At 33.2% G+C, this 16,595-nt stretch overlaps 3 protein-coding genes across 8 annotated transcripts; all 3 read right to left on the minus strand.

The window, feature by feature from the left end:
* Positions 1-1,786: 1,786 nt before the first annotated feature.
* Positions 1,787-9,387, minus strand: LOC140809139 (transcription factor GAMYB-like). 6 transcript variants are annotated; one of them, XM_073166631.1, is made up of 6 exons: positions 8,959-9,387; positions 6,066-6,274; positions 3,380-3,685; positions 3,183-3,275; positions 2,876-3,008; positions 1,787-2,233 (listed from the first exon to the last, which is right to left on the minus strand). In XM_073166631.1, the coding sequence occupies exons 2-6, from the start codon at positions 6,102-6,104 to the stop codon at positions 2,073-2,075; spliced, it is 732 nt and encodes a 243-aa protein (XP_073022732.1). In that variant the 5' UTR covers positions 6,105-6,274; positions 8,959-9,387; the 3' UTR covers positions 1,787-2,072. The 6 variants fall into 6 exon arrangements, with proteins under 6 accessions (XP_073022732.1, XP_073022733.1, XP_073022731.1 ...); XM_073166632.1 differs by having other exon boundaries at positions 1,789-2,233; positions 2,915-3,008; XM_073166630.1 differs by lacking the exon at positions 8,959-9,387 and adding exons at positions 5,041-5,129; positions 8,470-8,951 and having other exon boundaries at positions 1,791-2,233; positions 2,876-3,275.
* A 1,575-nt stretch (positions 9,388-10,962) lies between these two features.
* Positions 10,963-11,733, minus strand: LOC140810520 (polyubiquitin). Its single transcript, XM_073168358.1, has one exon. It carries the CDS (start codon positions 11,731-11,733, stop codon positions 10,963-10,965), a length of 771 nt encoding a protein of 256 aa, XP_073024459.1.
* Positions 11,734-12,010: 277 nt separating this feature from the next.
* Positions 12,011-13,785, minus strand: LOC140809140 (cyclin-U1-1-like). The gene is made up of 2 exons (XM_073166633.1): positions 12,960-13,785; positions 12,011-12,423 (listed from the first exon to the last, which is right to left on the minus strand). The coding sequence occupies exons 1-2, from the start codon at positions 13,340-13,342 to the stop codon at positions 12,144-12,146; spliced, it is 663 nt and encodes a 220-aa protein (XP_073022734.1). The 5' UTR covers positions 13,343-13,785; the 3' UTR covers positions 12,011-12,143.
* Between the last annotated feature and the right edge of the window lie 2,810 nt (positions 13,786-16,595).

Here is a 16,595-nt window from a genome sequence, read left to right on the forward strand (position 1 = left end):
TCTTTGTTATCCTGTCGTCCAGCCACTGCTCCTCTTTCTAGCCAGAGCTTATCAAGTGCATCCCCAATGCCTTTAGTTGTGGACAATTCCCCGTCCGGTGGCTTCGGGGTTCCTTCATTTCATCAGCCGTCCAATTCCTCACCACCACAATCATTTTCATCTCTTCTGGCTTCAGTTCAGCCCCCTCAGTTAATCTCTTTTGGCTTGAGTTCACACCACCATCATATTCTAATTACAAATCACATATGATCCTTCACAAAACTTGCTCGAACCTGCTGACGCAGACAGAAAGGGTTACCAGGCTTGTGGCTGATGGCCTCCTATGCATTGTCTTTTTCACCCCCTTTGGGCCAAATGTCTTTTGTCATTCAGGCTTCCTCAAATGCATTGCCTTGCCTTGAGGAAATATATATGTAGTTCAATCCAACTACCTGAGGCACCACCTACATACAGCAACTCGAGTGCCTTTTCCCTATATACAACAACTTCCGTTGCTTTTGGATTGATGTATTTCAAATATATTCAAATGTATTTTTTAGATTTAGAGGAGCAATATTATAATTTTCAAATTCACCTCTTCCATTTTCATATATGTTGTTTCACGTTATGATCAATTTCAAGTTCACTCGATAATTGAGGTATTTGAGATTAATTATAATTTGCATAACTAATGTATTAATAATAATATATGAATTTAACATTTTGTTTCATTGTTAACAATAAAAATATAATCAAAATCTATAATTTCAATTCCAACCTCAGTGTTGTTCATTCGTTCAAATCACCAAAGATCATTTTTTTTATATCATAAATATATGTTTTCTATTTTTTTTCTCATGAGAAATCAAGTGGAATATTCGATATATAACATGCAAAAATTCATGTTCATGCGTGTGTTTTGTGTAGATGTAGACAATAATTTTCACATAAATATGTATTTTTTAATGCATGAAAGATATATAAAGAACATTAGAAGATTAATATAGCTACTTGTAAATTTTCCTTAAAATTCCTGGACGAATTTAATAATCTAATTTAAATATAAAGAACCAGGCCGAAAACTTCTTACACACGAAAAATCACAAAATTCTTGATCACAAAATTTTTGTGAGACGATCTAATAAGTCAATTTGGAAACAAGTCTCCTATTTAGGTCACCAATGAAAAAATATTATTTTTATGTCAAAAATATTAATTAGTATTGTAAATATGAACATGATTGACTCATTTCACGAATAAAAAACTGTTAAACTGTCTCATAAAATTCCTACTAATTCTTGTTACAACCTCAATGCAAACTCAATTCATAACTATAGAATTCAAAAAGACAAGAAAAAATTGCAGGTTTCGACCATATATTATATATTAACCGAGCAATTCCCCTGTAATGGTTAGGGTTTCGAGGGCTTTTTCTCTCATTAATAAAAAAAAAATATAAAAATATGATGTTTATTCACTAGTAAGTGTTGTAATAAATTAATAAATCTTGGGTTTAATATATACTATATCTTATCTATTTTCTTAATCTTTTCCAAGAAAGAGAGAATCAATCATATTACCCAAATCATAAATCTTGTCATACTGGGATTTGCTTGCCCCTAGTATGTACGCGCCATCTCAAATCCCCACCATTTATGGTAACAGCCTTAGAGAAAACGCGTAGAAACCAATATCGTTCTGCTCCGAATCAAAGACAAAACGTAATGCCCTCAAGAGATCGTGAAAGATGTCTGATAGAAGAAAAAGTCGATTCTAAGAAATGCATCAAAAGATCTTAACTTCTTGAATTGTACCCAGATGTACTGGTAAAAAACAGGCGCATGCCTGCTTCACCACATTTGCAACTATGTCCACTAGCACGGACATTAGTGATATCGATACTGAAGTCGTCCATTACTCATTATCAACCATAACATCAATCAGTTGGCTGAGTTAGTTTTTCTATTCCAAAGATGGGCACATTCTTGTATGTATATAAACGAGATGTACAACACATTGTAAACTTGAACAATAATATGCACTTTCAATGTATTCAATAAAAACAAATCTTCATTACTTCTTTTCCTCATTATTTATTTGAATTCGTAAATGTGCTCTTCGTTTGTGCAAACAGGATTCAAGTCTTCCCATTCCGGTAAGGGCACATCTAGCGGCATGTTTGACGGGTAATTGTTGAGCAGGTTGGATAGCTCGGCTTCAAAAGACTCGACACCATGCTCTGATTCCTCATGTTCTGCATCAGAGTGTACAAATTAATCACCGAATAGAAATATTGTAGGAAAACATTACCATGTCACAAAAGTGTCCTACGAATCAAATAAGAACGAAAGTCATAATTAGTGGTGAACAAACAAAACAATTAACTCAGTTCACAAAGGTGCTTACCTTACATACAACACAGTGTGGGATGAAAATTTTCATTAATGGCATTAAACCTAGGTTTCCATTACCGTCATCAACTTCCGGCAATGAAACACGATGACTGCCTAATTAGTGTAACAAGACACTGTTAAAATATGGCGTCAGCATGACACAGCAACGAATTCCACATTTGCTGAGTGTGCATTCCAAAAATGTATTTATTGTCTTTGGCATTAAAAAACCAGAGAAACGAAAATGAAATTTCAAAAAAAAATAACACAGCAATGCATTCCATTTCCAAAAATGAATTGGTTGTGTATTAGTTAACAAAAACCAAAGAAACATATTTCATGTGAGTATATTCATGCAGAGTTTGCTTTACAAAAACCGATGAAACTGAAAGGAACAGATTTCTAGTCATATAATTGCAAAATCTATGATAATAAAAAAAGGTAGATTTCTTATTGTTCTCTGTGTAGCTAAAAATAATAAATCAGCTAAATAAAGTTATTACCAGACATAGACGCTGATTCCATCACCATGTAATCCTCACCTTTATTTGGCGCTGGACAAGACGATGAAATTGATCTGTTTGAACCAACCAGCGACAAGGCCACACCACCCTTGTTGTCGCGAAAAAGGGTCAGCTGGTTGTTAAAAAAGGAATTATTCAGTATGCTTGGTGATGGATCATTTAGGGTTGGAGATCCAACCGGATTGAAGAAAGACGAGGTGTATGGATGAGTGGGCTGAGGTGAAGCCAAAAAAGACGAAAATGACTGAGGCGGTGAGGAATTGGACGTCTGATGTTCTTGGCATACCTCAGATGGGAAAATTGCTAAACCTGCACGCTTTTGTCTCTTCAACCTGGTATTCCAATAATTCTTAATCTCACTATCGGTCCTACCTGGAAGCTATTTACATGGAAAAACTTCAGGGGCTTAATAATTGAACACCTTATACATTATAATATGAAAAAAACAATGAAACATGACATTAACAAAGCAAAACTAATAACCTCAGCGGCAATGCGTGCCCATTTGTTGCCAAGCAATCGGTGAAGCTCGGCAATTTGTCTTTCTTCATGGACAGAAAATGCTTCTTTCTTGAGATTGGGCCTCAAAAAGTTAACCCATCTACTTCTACAACTCTTTCCAGATCTCGTTAACCCTGTATTTTCCGGTACTAGACCCCAATTCCCTTCACCGTGCTCCTGCAAATAGTCCTCCAAAATCTTATCTTCAGCCTTCGTCCACCCTTTCTTTGAGTCACGCTGGCTCGTGTCATTTGTACCAAAACTGCCAGATCCATCTTGTGCCATGTCCTATTAGTTTCAAATGGAAAAATTGATGAACAAACAAAAAAAGTGGGCTAATATTGAGTAAACAAAAATGTTGCGATGACCAAAGTTCAGCGCTGTATGAGTGTGAAATCTACAACGGTGGGCATCCGATATTTATAGGCGAAAAAGCTTTGTCGACATGCGCTGTAAAGCAAGCTTTCTAACACAGTCAGTACGACATAAATATATTTGTCACTACTTTATTATAGTGTTTTCCTACTTTAATCAGTAGATTTTAGCAATCTTATACACAATACTAAATAACATACGGGTAATTTGGTATTAGAAATTCAATAGTTGGATATGAGATGGTAATTTTTCTCACCTTCACACAATGAAATTCAATTTACTTTTAATTTATCACTCACTTCATAAATTGTTAATTTCATCCTACATTTATTTTCGTATTTTTTAGTTTTACAAGAATATTCTTTTGTTTTTATTTCAAAAAAATTATCACCATAATACCTCATTCATTTTTCTCCACTTCGATTTTTTTAGTTTCACACGTATTTATACTAGCAAATTTATTTAATACACATTCAATATAGAAAGAAGTCAACAAAAGAAAGTCTAGAATTATACTCCTAAAATGAACTACTACATGCGTCCCATTTTAGGTGACATTGCATGTTTAGAACTAATTACAGAACTTCATGGTTTGAAATAAGTTGAAATAAGTATTAACTAAAATACATGTTCTCCTCAGAACAACACTTAGATATATATTAAAAGAAGAGAATTTAAATAGAAAATAAATAAAAAAACAAACTTAACCAAGGAAAATTGCATTGATCGATATTTTTTTATTCGCTGAACCATCAACATTAAAGGCAACAATATCTCACCAATCACTTGGTCCTAATTTATAACAGGCAATGAACTTTATATTCGAGTTTCCTATGATTAAGCAGATAGAGCAGATATTACTACGCGGGCATTCAAAACAAACTTTCTAGCTCCAAAACCCTGTATTTTTCTTTAACTAACAAAAATTTCATTTACATTGATGTTAATATTTAAATAGGAAGGCAACTCTCAACGACAAATACATCGTGAGATAGATTATTTGACCCATCCAAAAATTTCATCGATCCAAAATTTTCTTCCGACATTAGAAAAGACGCGTTACTTTCAATATATTGAGTACATGAAACCGGAATGATTAATATCTCAAATGAAATATTTATCTTAAATTATAAAAGTCATTAAAAGCATGATATTTTTAAAAATTAAACGAAAATAAAAGAGGAATACAATTAACCAAATGAAGAATAAATTAATAAATCCCCAACTTTATGTATATTTAACCTCCAAGAAGTACTAAAAATATCAACCTTGTGGCAATTTTATTTCACTAAAAAAGTTCTTGTCGGTTTTAATCTTCCAAGTGACCCAAAACTGGATCTGGTTCTCATTACTGCGTCTGCAAAATGCATATAATTCTCATTTAAGATTAACACAATCAAATACCAATGACTCATTACCGAGTCTTCTTCCTAAAGCCATAATCTTCTTAGATAATTATGTCATCCAATCCAAATGCTACTTAAATGGACCTGATGTAGTATTTTTTTCATCTTCACAAAGTTAATATTCGAAATTTACTTTTACATGTGTTGTTTTGGTTGACAAGAACCAAAAAACGAAACAAACAATACTTCATGTCAGCATAATACAGCAGAATTTTAACCATGAGGAGTTTGCCTTCCTAAAATGTGTTCGTTGTTTTTTGTTAACAAAAAACCCAAAGAAACTGAAACATGGTTGTCAAAAAAGTGCGTAAGCGCTCGCTTTAAGCGCAATGCCTGCACTTCAAAGCACATGAGTTCCATGAAGCGTGCGCTTTTTGCGCTTCTGTGCACTTTCAGATTTTTTTTAAAAAAATTCTTATAGAGGTGAAATTGCCTTTTAAAGTGCAATTTGTCTTCTCTTTACCATAAAAAGAGCACAACATCGCATTGCCTTCCCCTCATCGCCTCTGCCCTTGTGTCACCTCGTCTTTTGCCCACACATTTTAATATTCGATATTCAATTTCAAGAGATGAAGATTATGATATTTTCAATATTTGATATCTTATGTTCATATTTTTTAAAATAAAGTTGAATTTTTTTTTTATTTTTTTTAGAATATTTAGTTATTGCATTTTATTTCCGTAAAGCGTGCACTTCACTTTGCGCTTAAAGCCCGAGGACACTTGAGAGCTTTAATGCATCTAGGTCTTTTGACAAAAATATGGACTGAAAGGAACGAATATCCAGTCATAGAACCCCAAAATCTATGAGCATGAAAACAAAAAATGGTAGATTTCTTATTGTTCTGTGTAATTCAAATTAATAAATCACTAAATAATGTTATTACCAGACATACACTCTGATTCCACCATGTAATCCTCAGCATCTTTATTTGGTGCAGCCATCAAAAAGTCTCTACAAAAAGGCACTAGAGTTGTTGAAGTTACTTCCAGTGGTTGGTGTGAAGGATGCTCTGAAGCCACAATATTAGCAACTCCAAAACTGGGAAAATTGTCCAAAGCTAAAACAGTTGGCAATGCATTTGATAAACTCTAGCTGAAAAACAATTATGGAAAACATTGTATAGTATTAGTACATAAAGCTCATTGGACAATAAAATTTTTAATTCAAACATGATTGGTGTCAAGAAATTGTGCAAATTGCAACTTAATAAACTCGATAACAAAAATTTAAAAAAATAAAATTTCTCTTCAAAATGATGAAATTTTCTAAAAATTAGTACATATTTTCCTTTAGTTTCTAAAAGTATTCAGAGAGAATTATCAAGGAAGGTGTTAAAGAATGAGAATGTTTATGCAGAAAAGAATACTAGGAGATATTTGTCTAATAATTGAGACCAAAGTCCTTTTAGGAGGAGAGGTTAAAAAATCATTACTTGTTTGGTATGTGACTAGATTAGGAAAAAACCACATGTACGAAAAACTAAAGGCAAAATGGTTAGAAGTTGTCATAAATATACAAGATAGACTTGTGCCAAAAGATGCAGATCTTTGGAAGTATTTCCAAAAACACAGAAGATAAATGATTTCAATAAGAATGGGCTTGGTAAAGAGTTTCTAGATGACCTCTTATTGACGGTTCCACACATGCATTTATGAAATGTTCTGTTTATGAAAACTATTCTATCATGAACGTCATTGTAATATTTTTGGAAATCTGACTAAAAAAGACCTCGTTTACCAATTTAAAAGAAAATTGAATGAGAACATATCCTCGACTCAAATAGAGTGCAAAAGATGTTTCTGAACGTAAACTAGAGAAAATTGTAAGCCAAAATCACTTCATTGTATATATGCATGTGCATCATTTGAATTTCTGTTATTTTTCATTATTGTATTCACAATTGGATCCTATGTTTTTGTCACAATGACATCTTTTTACCCCTGTAAAATATATTGAATTTGTTTTTATTTTTGCATGCCAAAACAAAAATAAAAACATGGTAAGATCCCAAATGCAAGCATTGAAAAATATTTGTAAATTTAGTAGGTCTAATTCTGGGAAAAAATGTTTATGAAACAAGTAGCGTTGGAAGAGTGTAGGCTGAGAGAAAAATGCACTTGGTTGCGGACAAGGTAATCTTGGGTTATAAGATTTGTTTAATACTGAGCCATCTTGAAAGTACTCGGGTTTTAAGCATTATTCCTACAACTTTAGCAGAAGGAAATATTATAGGTGTCACTTATGGAAAATAATTGAGAATTTAATCTATGAATGACCGAAACACCAAAATGATTAAAATTTTTGATATGTTTAATGCAATGGCAGGTGATATCAGTACTTTATAAAAAAATTTTAAACAGTTTCTAGGACAACTTAATATTTGTAATAAACATGTTGGCTATTTGAATATCAATGATCATTATGATAATTTGTTAACATTTTTTGATAAAGTAGTGGAACATAATTTCATTTCAGAAAACTCATGATCGAGCAGCTACCGACAAAATTAATTGATTCTTTGCAAGCTTTTGTTCATAAACCCAATCAGATCATAACAAATATTAATTGATCTCAATCTACCAGTAAAAAAATTGAAGTTGTATAATTGATTCAGCAATGAAGTCGTGAGTTCGATTTGATTTTGTTTCGGTTTATCATCAATAAATTTCAGATGATATATGTTTCATCGTATATTCTTTATTCATAATATACTCAAAAAAAGATTGAAAAATAAATATGCCTAGATTCTGAACTGTTGGATTTCCTATCTTTTTATCGATTTGACTCGTCTGTCTATCTTTCTGCATCTAATAAGACATTTTCCGAATGTTTATCTATATTCCAACTCTATAAGAGAAATAGTTCCACCCAAAACATTTACTAACAGTTGAGAATATAGAATCAAGACTCTAATTAGGAAAATCTTAAGGATATATATACTTAAATTGGTAAGAAGCTTTGGATTGATTAGCACATGTTATTTTAATGCATTATAATTATATTCATTTTGACATAACTTTGAAATTTTCATTTATTTCGAAAACTTCGAGGGCGTTCTACCGCTTGCATGCCAAGCTCCGGGTGCCTTTTGCGCCTTAATATGCCTTACACCCGTGACAACTATGATGAAAATAATCATAAACCTCGTTACCTCACTATAATTGTTAACTTTTCAAGACTCGGGAATGAATAATACATCCTAATATCCATAAAAACATAATAGTACATGGAAGTAAAACTCAATTAATCCATTGGAAATGATGTCAAACTTAACCACTATAACTCACCACGATGGTCAGGCAGATACCACTGTTCGTATTCTTTGTGATAGACTCATAGACCCACAAGGCCCGCATAAACCTGATGACTATTTTTGAACATAGGACAGAACATGCAATTGAACTCAAGGTTTTTCTTCATGATTCCTATAAAAAGAAAATATCCTTTCGATTTCTAGCTGAAAATTTCATTTCATTGCACTGTAAACAGCATATGTTTTTCGTTTTCACAAAAAATCGAAATGCCATATTTCAACACATTTTAGAAAATCCTAGGAATCTGAAAAGAACTACTGATTAATTTTAGTCATCCAGTTTCAATGGAAAAGGCCGAGCCAGAACATCGTAAAACTCAAGCACGTCAACCATTTAAAAACCAAATCTCTAAATATCGCTCCGGCCTGGCTCCACATAATCTAAATAAGAATTCATTTTTAAACTATGGAATATGCATAACACACGAAATAGCAGTTATAATGTCAAGGAAAAGGGAAATACCTCAATTTGCATTGAATTCTACGGATTATCACTTCCAACATTCGATCAAGTGCACAGTTATTCCAACGTGGACATGCAGAGCAGGGCGGACCCATCAATTTGGCTGAATGGCCAAAAGTTATTTTTATAGAAAAATTACACATAAATTTAATGTATTTGCTTCGCACACTCTGCTGCCAGCATCCTGGAGAGAAGATACAACTGGAGCGCAATTTGCCTCCACATTCGCTTCCGCTTCCGCGTCCGCGGCATCGTTGCATAGGTCACCGTTGGGACGACTTATCTTCGCTAACAAAGCGGTGGCGCCGCCCTGTTTGCTCTGCCCTATAGTTCCACTGAACATAAATATCGAAGCGAAAATCGAGCCGCTAGATCGACAGCCAAATGCAAAAGGGTTTCGAGGGTTTCATATCTGCGACTGTCATAGAATCAAATTCATAGTCGGCAACGTAACGAAGGTTTTTTTTTAAAAAAATTCAGTGTATTGCCTTTGCACGATATTGGGCCGTCGGCCTTCCCATTATTTCAGAATGGACTAAAACCAGCCCAATAAGGAATATTTCTACTATTTTATATTTATCCAACATATTTTTACCAATTACTACCAATTGTTCGTGCCAATTTTTAAACACTAGAATCACGACTGTATATATTAATATTATATATTACATATAAATAAAAAAATTATTTTTCAAATAATTAGTTTAGTTATAAATTTTTTTTAAATAAAGATTTTGCTCAAGTATTTGATTTGAAAACTTATTTATCTTGTCTATAATACATATAATTGAGAAACATATGAAAAAAATTGATAAGATATGCTTATAATATCTAATATACATGAACCAAATTAGTCGTACCAAATTTAATATAAGTGAAAATTTGGAAAAACAAAATGGTGTCTCATGTCATACAAAAAATAAGTACTTTAATAGGTCTAAGTATCATAAAATATTGAAAATTTATAATTTTAGATATATAAGTTCGTCAATTTTTTTGTTTTAGTCTTATAACTCATGAAAGCTTGGTTTTTTATCCAACAACTTGATTTTTTTGTTTTAATTTTTTTTTCCGAAACCGCTAAATTCACTGAATATTGTTTATGTGGTAGTGAAGTTATCCTTGTAGCTTATGTGACAAAAATAAAACTTATATTGCATACATTAAAATTTACATATAAAAAAATAAAACGACACTTTTCCATAGAATTTTAAGTGTTGAGGGTCGTTTTGTTTTGTTTTTTTTCTTCAGATCAGATGAATTTTATTGTGAGTTATTACTTTATTCTTGTCACATATGACACCTAGATCAAATAATCGATGTTAAATGAATATATTTGATGGATTTAGCGGTTTCAGATTAAACAAATTGACCAAAAAAAATTAAAAAAAATCTAAGTTATTGTATGAAAACTAAATTTTGATAAGTTAGATGACTAAAATTTAAAACATGACAACAGACAAGAGGAACATTATATTTTTTCCTAGCTAATATAGTAAGTATAGAATAGTAATGTTGTTTATGAGCTCAACTAATATACTCTCGTAGCCTCAAAATGAAATTTTACTATCATTATCTTATTATATTCTGCGTTTAATATTTTAATTAATAGAAAATTTAGAATCATTCTCCCACCAACATATTTTATTTCACAATTAAATTGAATTTCGAAAAATTAAGTAATACGTAAAACTATAGTAGTTAATACACATGCAATTGTGTATTGGTATCTTTAGCAAGTACTTCTCGGTTCTAACATATACATTATATATATATACTCATTATTAATTAAACTAACCTTTTTCCTACATCAAACTACTTTCTCCCACAAATCTAGCTCGAAAATGGTTGTATAAGTTTCGAAAATCGGTTTTTTCAAAAGAAAAAAAATTACATAACACATGCCTCACTTTTCTCATCGCAGCATTAGTATTGCTATATATAAATATTAATTAAGTTTATAATGAAAACTATTATGAAATAAATCATTATAATTAAAACAAATTAAATTGTTCCATATCCACCACTCCGTGTCACACTACCTTTAAACACGTAAATGTAGTCCCCATTTTCAACGCCATGCCAGCGAAGGCTACAATCTTCACGCATGATTCTCTGTTTGTGTATAAATATATACTCGTCGACCGGAAGTATTCTCCTCTCCAACAACATGTGCCTCACCTCCTCGACCCGGCTCGCATCGCTCGTCTCAACGGGTATTTTGGCCGCATTCAACAAGCAAGACGATGTTTGAATGATGACCCCCAGGATATTTGCTGGTGGCTCGACCATGATTCGAGTCATCGTTTTTAAAAACACGATGATTTCTGAGCATTCTTGAATCCCATATTCGCTTAGATTTCGGAAATCGTCGTCCATCTCTGATCCACAAAAGAACAGCGTCATCCTCTTTATAGGGGTGCCATCAACTATATGGATCTTTTCCTTTAAGCTCTTTATGGTGTCATATTTGTCGACTGACACTTCGAGTTTTCGGGTGGAGAATTTCACGGTGACTTTGATTTGGTTATTGTTGGGCTCTAGGGCAGGCGGGATGTGTTTGATGAAAAGGGCAATTTTTGTACCTTCGGATATGAGTGGATAATCGGATAAATCGAGGCCGTCGATCAGTTCCCAGTCGCAAACTGATAGGATTTGTGAGGACAAGGGGATGCCTAGATAGTTTTGTATCTTGCCTTTTACTTCAAGAATTGGTTCTTGAAATGCTACATCTAAGGAAAATTCGCAGTCTTTCATTACAATGATGATCTTCATCATGTGGAAATTTTTTCGACAAAAACTTTGGAACAAAATTCAGAATTAAAATCACTCTCTTGGTCTAGATTTTGATTGATGAATGATACTTAAAAAGAAGAGATCATGTAGAGAAAATGAGTGTTACCAGCTGTTAAGTCATACTGAATTTGAATTCGTTTGATCAGTTGGTGTGTGCAGCATGAAGAAATGCATGCAAAATGCGCATGCAAGAACTAACTTTAATTTGCATTCAAAGTTATTTTATAAACAAATAGTAATATAATTCGGGTCCAAATTAAATTAATTATTTTTCTATGATTTATTCCGGTATACAGATTCACTTACACCTTGATTAATTAGTTCCAAGTCCACAAAATGAAGGATTATATATATTAATGAAGAGATCTCAGTTAGATACATACATGCATCTAGTCAACTAGCTCAGATGGTGACGAGGAAATATTTGCGTCTCCGACAGAAATCTCCGTGACGTCGGAGGTGGAGGTGTTGGTAGTCGAAGGCCTTTCAACGGCGGCGATTCCAGTCCACAGCACCACCTCCTTCTCCAAGTGCTGGCAGTAGCTTTCGAAAACCCTGGAGCTCACCGTAACCCCGAAGTCTAGCAGGAAAAGCAACTCTATTTCCAGCCTGTTCAGCTCTGTGATGCTCACTCCTCCAACACGGGCGTAGAATGCATTGTTGTAGTGCCTGAAATTTTTATAAGATTCGATTAATCAAGTAGTGTTTCTAAAGATTGAAACAAGTGGTGAGACGACATACATAGATTTTGGATTTAAAAAAAACTGACATATTTTTTAAAGAACTGATTAAAAATTTCATTTTAATATTACCCAAAAAAATTTTTTGGTCAAACTTCCATTAATATATTTGAGTGTATTCAATTAAATAGGGGAGGACAATTTTCTTAAAAATATTTTTGACTAATATTATTTTACTAATTACCAGGCAGCTGGGTCCGCGACTCACCGCCTCCTTCCACCAAAAACCACAGCGATTACATTTTCCTGTCAATATTTAAAGTTGGTCGTATTGACATATAAATTACATTACTTAACTTAAATATTGCTTCTTCATTAATTACGTTTTCATCATCCAAAAAATGTTAGAAAAAGCACCGATCAATGCAATTAATAAAAGAATTATAGTCGATCAAATTCAATTACAAGAATTAGAGCAAGCAATAAAAATGGATAAAATTCAAGGAATTAGATGAAAATACTCACACGTCATCAAGAATCTTGGAAGCGACCAAAACACTGGTAAGCAGCAGCCGGTGAACATTGAGTGACACCAGAAGTGAGTCCGGATACTTATGCAGAACCCGATCGATATACACGAAGCCAACCACGAAACAAGAAGGGCTACAGCTCGTATACTTGTATATTCTCTCAATGTATTTTTCAAGGCCAATTCCAGGTTCTCTCACGCCATGGAAGGGGCTCAAGCTTTTCCCTAACCACGAACCACTATTTTCGTGGCTGTGCAGGAGTTGGTCGTTCCGGTTCACGAGCTTTTCGAGCATGTAGGATAGAACGGTCAGCACTCGCGGCGTTGATGCCCCGTTTTGGCCCGTCTGCGGTGGCGGCGCCGGGGGTTTTGTTAACATGGTGTTATTGCAGCGGTGGCATCGTTAGTGCTGTTTGATGAGTTGGTTTTTGTGGCTGTCCATTCCTGCTAGCACATGTATTGGTATTCTGGAAGTGTATGAACCTTATCCACTTGGGATTTGATGTCTGAATGACACGTGGCCCGTCAAATTTTGCTCATGTGTACATACCTTAATTTTTGTTCCATTTTCCCTCACTCACCCTTCACCGTTTTCCATGGACGGCTATGCTTGTCTCCACAATCCGGTGGGATGCTTTCAACTGCAAGCCTTCCGCTTATGTTCAACAGTCTCCGTGTCCAGCTAATAGAATAGCACACTTTTTGGCTCAAAGGGCTTCAGCGGCTAGAGAAGATGTCGACTATCAGGCCAAGCTTTGATTCCATTCTTTTTACAAAATGGTGTAAATTTGGACTTGCCTTCTGTTTAATGGAATATTTTTCTCTCAAAAAACGCGTATAGTTTTATTTATATAATATTCCATGATATTTCAATTATTTTATCTTTTGAAATATAGTATTTTTTATGTACAATTTTGAAATATAGTGGTGATCTTTTGTTATGTTATTTCTTTGTATTACGAGAACATTAAAATATCTAATGGCCAAAACTTTGGATATGGACACATTAACTTTTGGTCATTGGTATGTAATGTTTAACAATATGTTAAGATTATTTAAAGATGGAAAAGCCATGAACCAAATTGATATGTAAACGGATATCATATTAAAATTATGGATTTGGATTTAATTTCACAAACGCCCGAATTGATAGAATATGTGAGCATTTAGTCATTAATCATGATGAGTTTGATTTCTTATTCCAACATATTATCGGACGAGCTATTTGTCAAACATAACTTGTACAGTATGATATCTGACTAAGTGATTATATGACAATTATATTAGTGTTTACTAAGTACGTATCATATAATAGTGACGCAGATTCTAACCTCATAAAAAATAAGCCAAGCAATATCATAATCATACACGAGTGACGCTTTTCTCCAAGCGTATATAAAATTGATAATAATATAAATAATAATAATAATAATAATAATAATATGGTCAATTATTGTTTATCCAAAATTAATGCATAGAGTCGACAACTCTACCTCAGAATGTTGGAAAACAAAATCCATTTTGAGGCGCGTGATTCAATTATTCGATATTATTCTTGCCCAAGTCCAGTATATATAGATACAATGATCCTACATGATCTTTTTCTTTACAAAAACAAGGGAATTGTTAGGTGTTGAATATTGGAATTTGATTTCGCACCATAATCACGTTAAACATCAGACAAAAAAACTTGTGAAAAATGTGCATTTGAAACCTTAAAATTCAAACAAACTCTTCCTCAAGTATTTCTACTCATACATTGATTAAATATTTGAAATATTTCACTACCTTGTTCTAACATGTTTTAACACGTACAGTATCGCTATCACCAAACATAAACCAACCCCCAAATAAAAGTGAGGCACATTTTCTTGGAATCGATTGATAGTAATTCGATAAACTTCTAAAGAAACATACGTCGAGAATTACACAAACCAATAGACAGGTTAAGATTCAGCCGATGTAGTTGTTGGAAATTAAGGATAGGCTGACTTGAATCTTTTAACCTGTTGAATGAAGAGATTGCAGCTTCGCTTGTCTCACTCCCTGTCGAAGAAACCTGACTCATCTGGCATGTGTGGCGAGGCAAGCACAAAGATAGCGACAATTCACAGCCATCGTTTTCATTAGTAGTCTCCTCGAATTTGCAAATCCTAATCTCATCACGATCTTCATCCTGACATGCAAGCTCAAAAGTGCAAATATTAGACCTTCCTAAATAATTATAACAAATAACCTATCAGAATTTATACTATCAGAATTATAATTATTTTCATTCCGGGATTATATTATCATTTAAAAATAATAAAAAAATTGTAGATGAAAATAAGAAATATATTTATAATGATATGACAATCTTAGATGAGTTACAAATTTATTAAAATAGGTTTTTGTGATTATTTTTAATAATAGTCCAGAATTACATTATGATCTCGAAAATAGTTATTAATTCTATATATATTGTAGATTATTAATAACTACGTTATTAATGTGAAGATTAATTAAATTACACAAATAATAGTTTTTTTTTAAAAAAAAACCCACTACTTAAAATGGTTAGTCCCTTAAAAAAAAAAAGGAATGGTCCTAAAAAATGGACAAAAGAATGACCGAATGAGAATTCAAGATGGAAAGAAAAAGGATAGTGTAGAGGATATTGTGTTGTACCCTGAAATAGTCAGGTTCTAGCACTGTCGGGTCAGAGATGTATTCTTGAATATGCTGTTTGAGAACACAACTTTCTTCTTTCTCCTCCATTAATATTCCTCTCTTCTCCGCAGTTGTCTGCATGTGATCATCATCCCTGTACGAATTCCTGACCAGGCTCACGCATTCCTTGGCTGCATTGTTGTCGATACTCGATCCCAGCTCTATTTTTTAACAATATGATATGATTATTAACGTATAAATATCTGATTTAATTGTTACCTTGTATAAATTATCACGTAATATTATTTAAAACTAGGTAATTAACCCTTCATCTTGAAATTTACGGGAAAGCTTTTTCACCTTTTCGTCGGAATAGGAGACATGTAAAAGACATCTGTGCGAGGACGATTTCCTAGCCGTGGAACGCTTCCATCTGCGTGCGAAGATTTTTAACCCGGCAAACACGAATCCAAGCACAAGGTAAACAGCAGTGGTCTAACTAAAAGAAGTTGCTCAAAATTTCATGGACCAATATAATCTACATCTATATATCCAAAGTTCCAAACCAATCCACCACCCTCTAAATACATACAAAGATCGGATTTACATATAATTAAATATAATAATAATTTATAAATTAATGTAGCTCGCTTATTTTTATGGAAATTATTAAAAAAGATGGCAATTTTATTCTATTTTTTTCGAAGATGCCAATTTTAGTTTGAAAGCAGTAGAGTGCAATGAAGTTAAATAGCCACTGATTTACAGTATCGGAAGAAACGAATATCAAAGGGGCACGGCACGTAAAGCATTTATTAATATGTATAGATGAAGATAGATCGACTCATACATGCATAAATTAATTATTGAAAGCTAGAAAAGATGTACGAGTACCTTCTCCAATTAAATCAGAAGGATTCCGCATGCTTCTGTACATCTGTGGAACAAGAGAGAGTGAGATTAGGCGGCACAATTACACACAC

This window comes from Primulina eburnea, chromosome 13, assembly GCF_022965805.1.
Source record: "Primulina eburnea isolate SZY01 chromosome 13, ASM2296580v1, whole genome shotgun sequence".
NCBI classification, from domain to species: domain Eukaryota; kingdom Viridiplantae; phylum Streptophyta; class Magnoliopsida; order Lamiales; family Gesneriaceae; genus Primulina; species Primulina eburnea.

What these genes read in the sequence shown, in the direction of transcription:
- LOC140809139 (XM_073166628.1), bottom strand. Translation starts at nt 6,104, where the DNA reads ATGCTGAGGATTACATGGTGGAATCAGAGTGTATGTCTG. An exon ending in GGAATCAGAGTGTATGTCTG is followed by an intron (nt 3,686 to 6,065) that starts GTAATAACATTA and finishes TGAAACTAATAG; the next exon opens with GACATGGCACAAGATGGATC. An exon ending in GGAATCAGCGTCTATGTCTG is followed by an intron (nt 2,234 to 2,875) that starts GTAATAACTTTA and finishes ACTCTGATGCAG; the next exon opens with AACATGAGGAATCAGAGCAT.
- LOC140810520 (XM_073168358.1), bottom strand. Translation starts at nt 11,733, where the DNA reads ATGAAGATCATCATTGTAATGAAAGACTGCGAATTTTCCTTAGATGTA.
- LOC140809140 (XM_073166633.1), bottom strand. Translation starts at nt 13,342, where the DNA reads ATGTTAACAAAACCCCCGGCGCCGCCACCGCAGACGGGCCAAAACGGG. An exon ending in TCCAAGATTCTTGATGACGT is followed by an intron (nt 12,424 to 12,959) that starts GTGAGTATTTTC and finishes TAAAAATTTCAG; the next exon opens with GCACTACAACAATGCATTCT.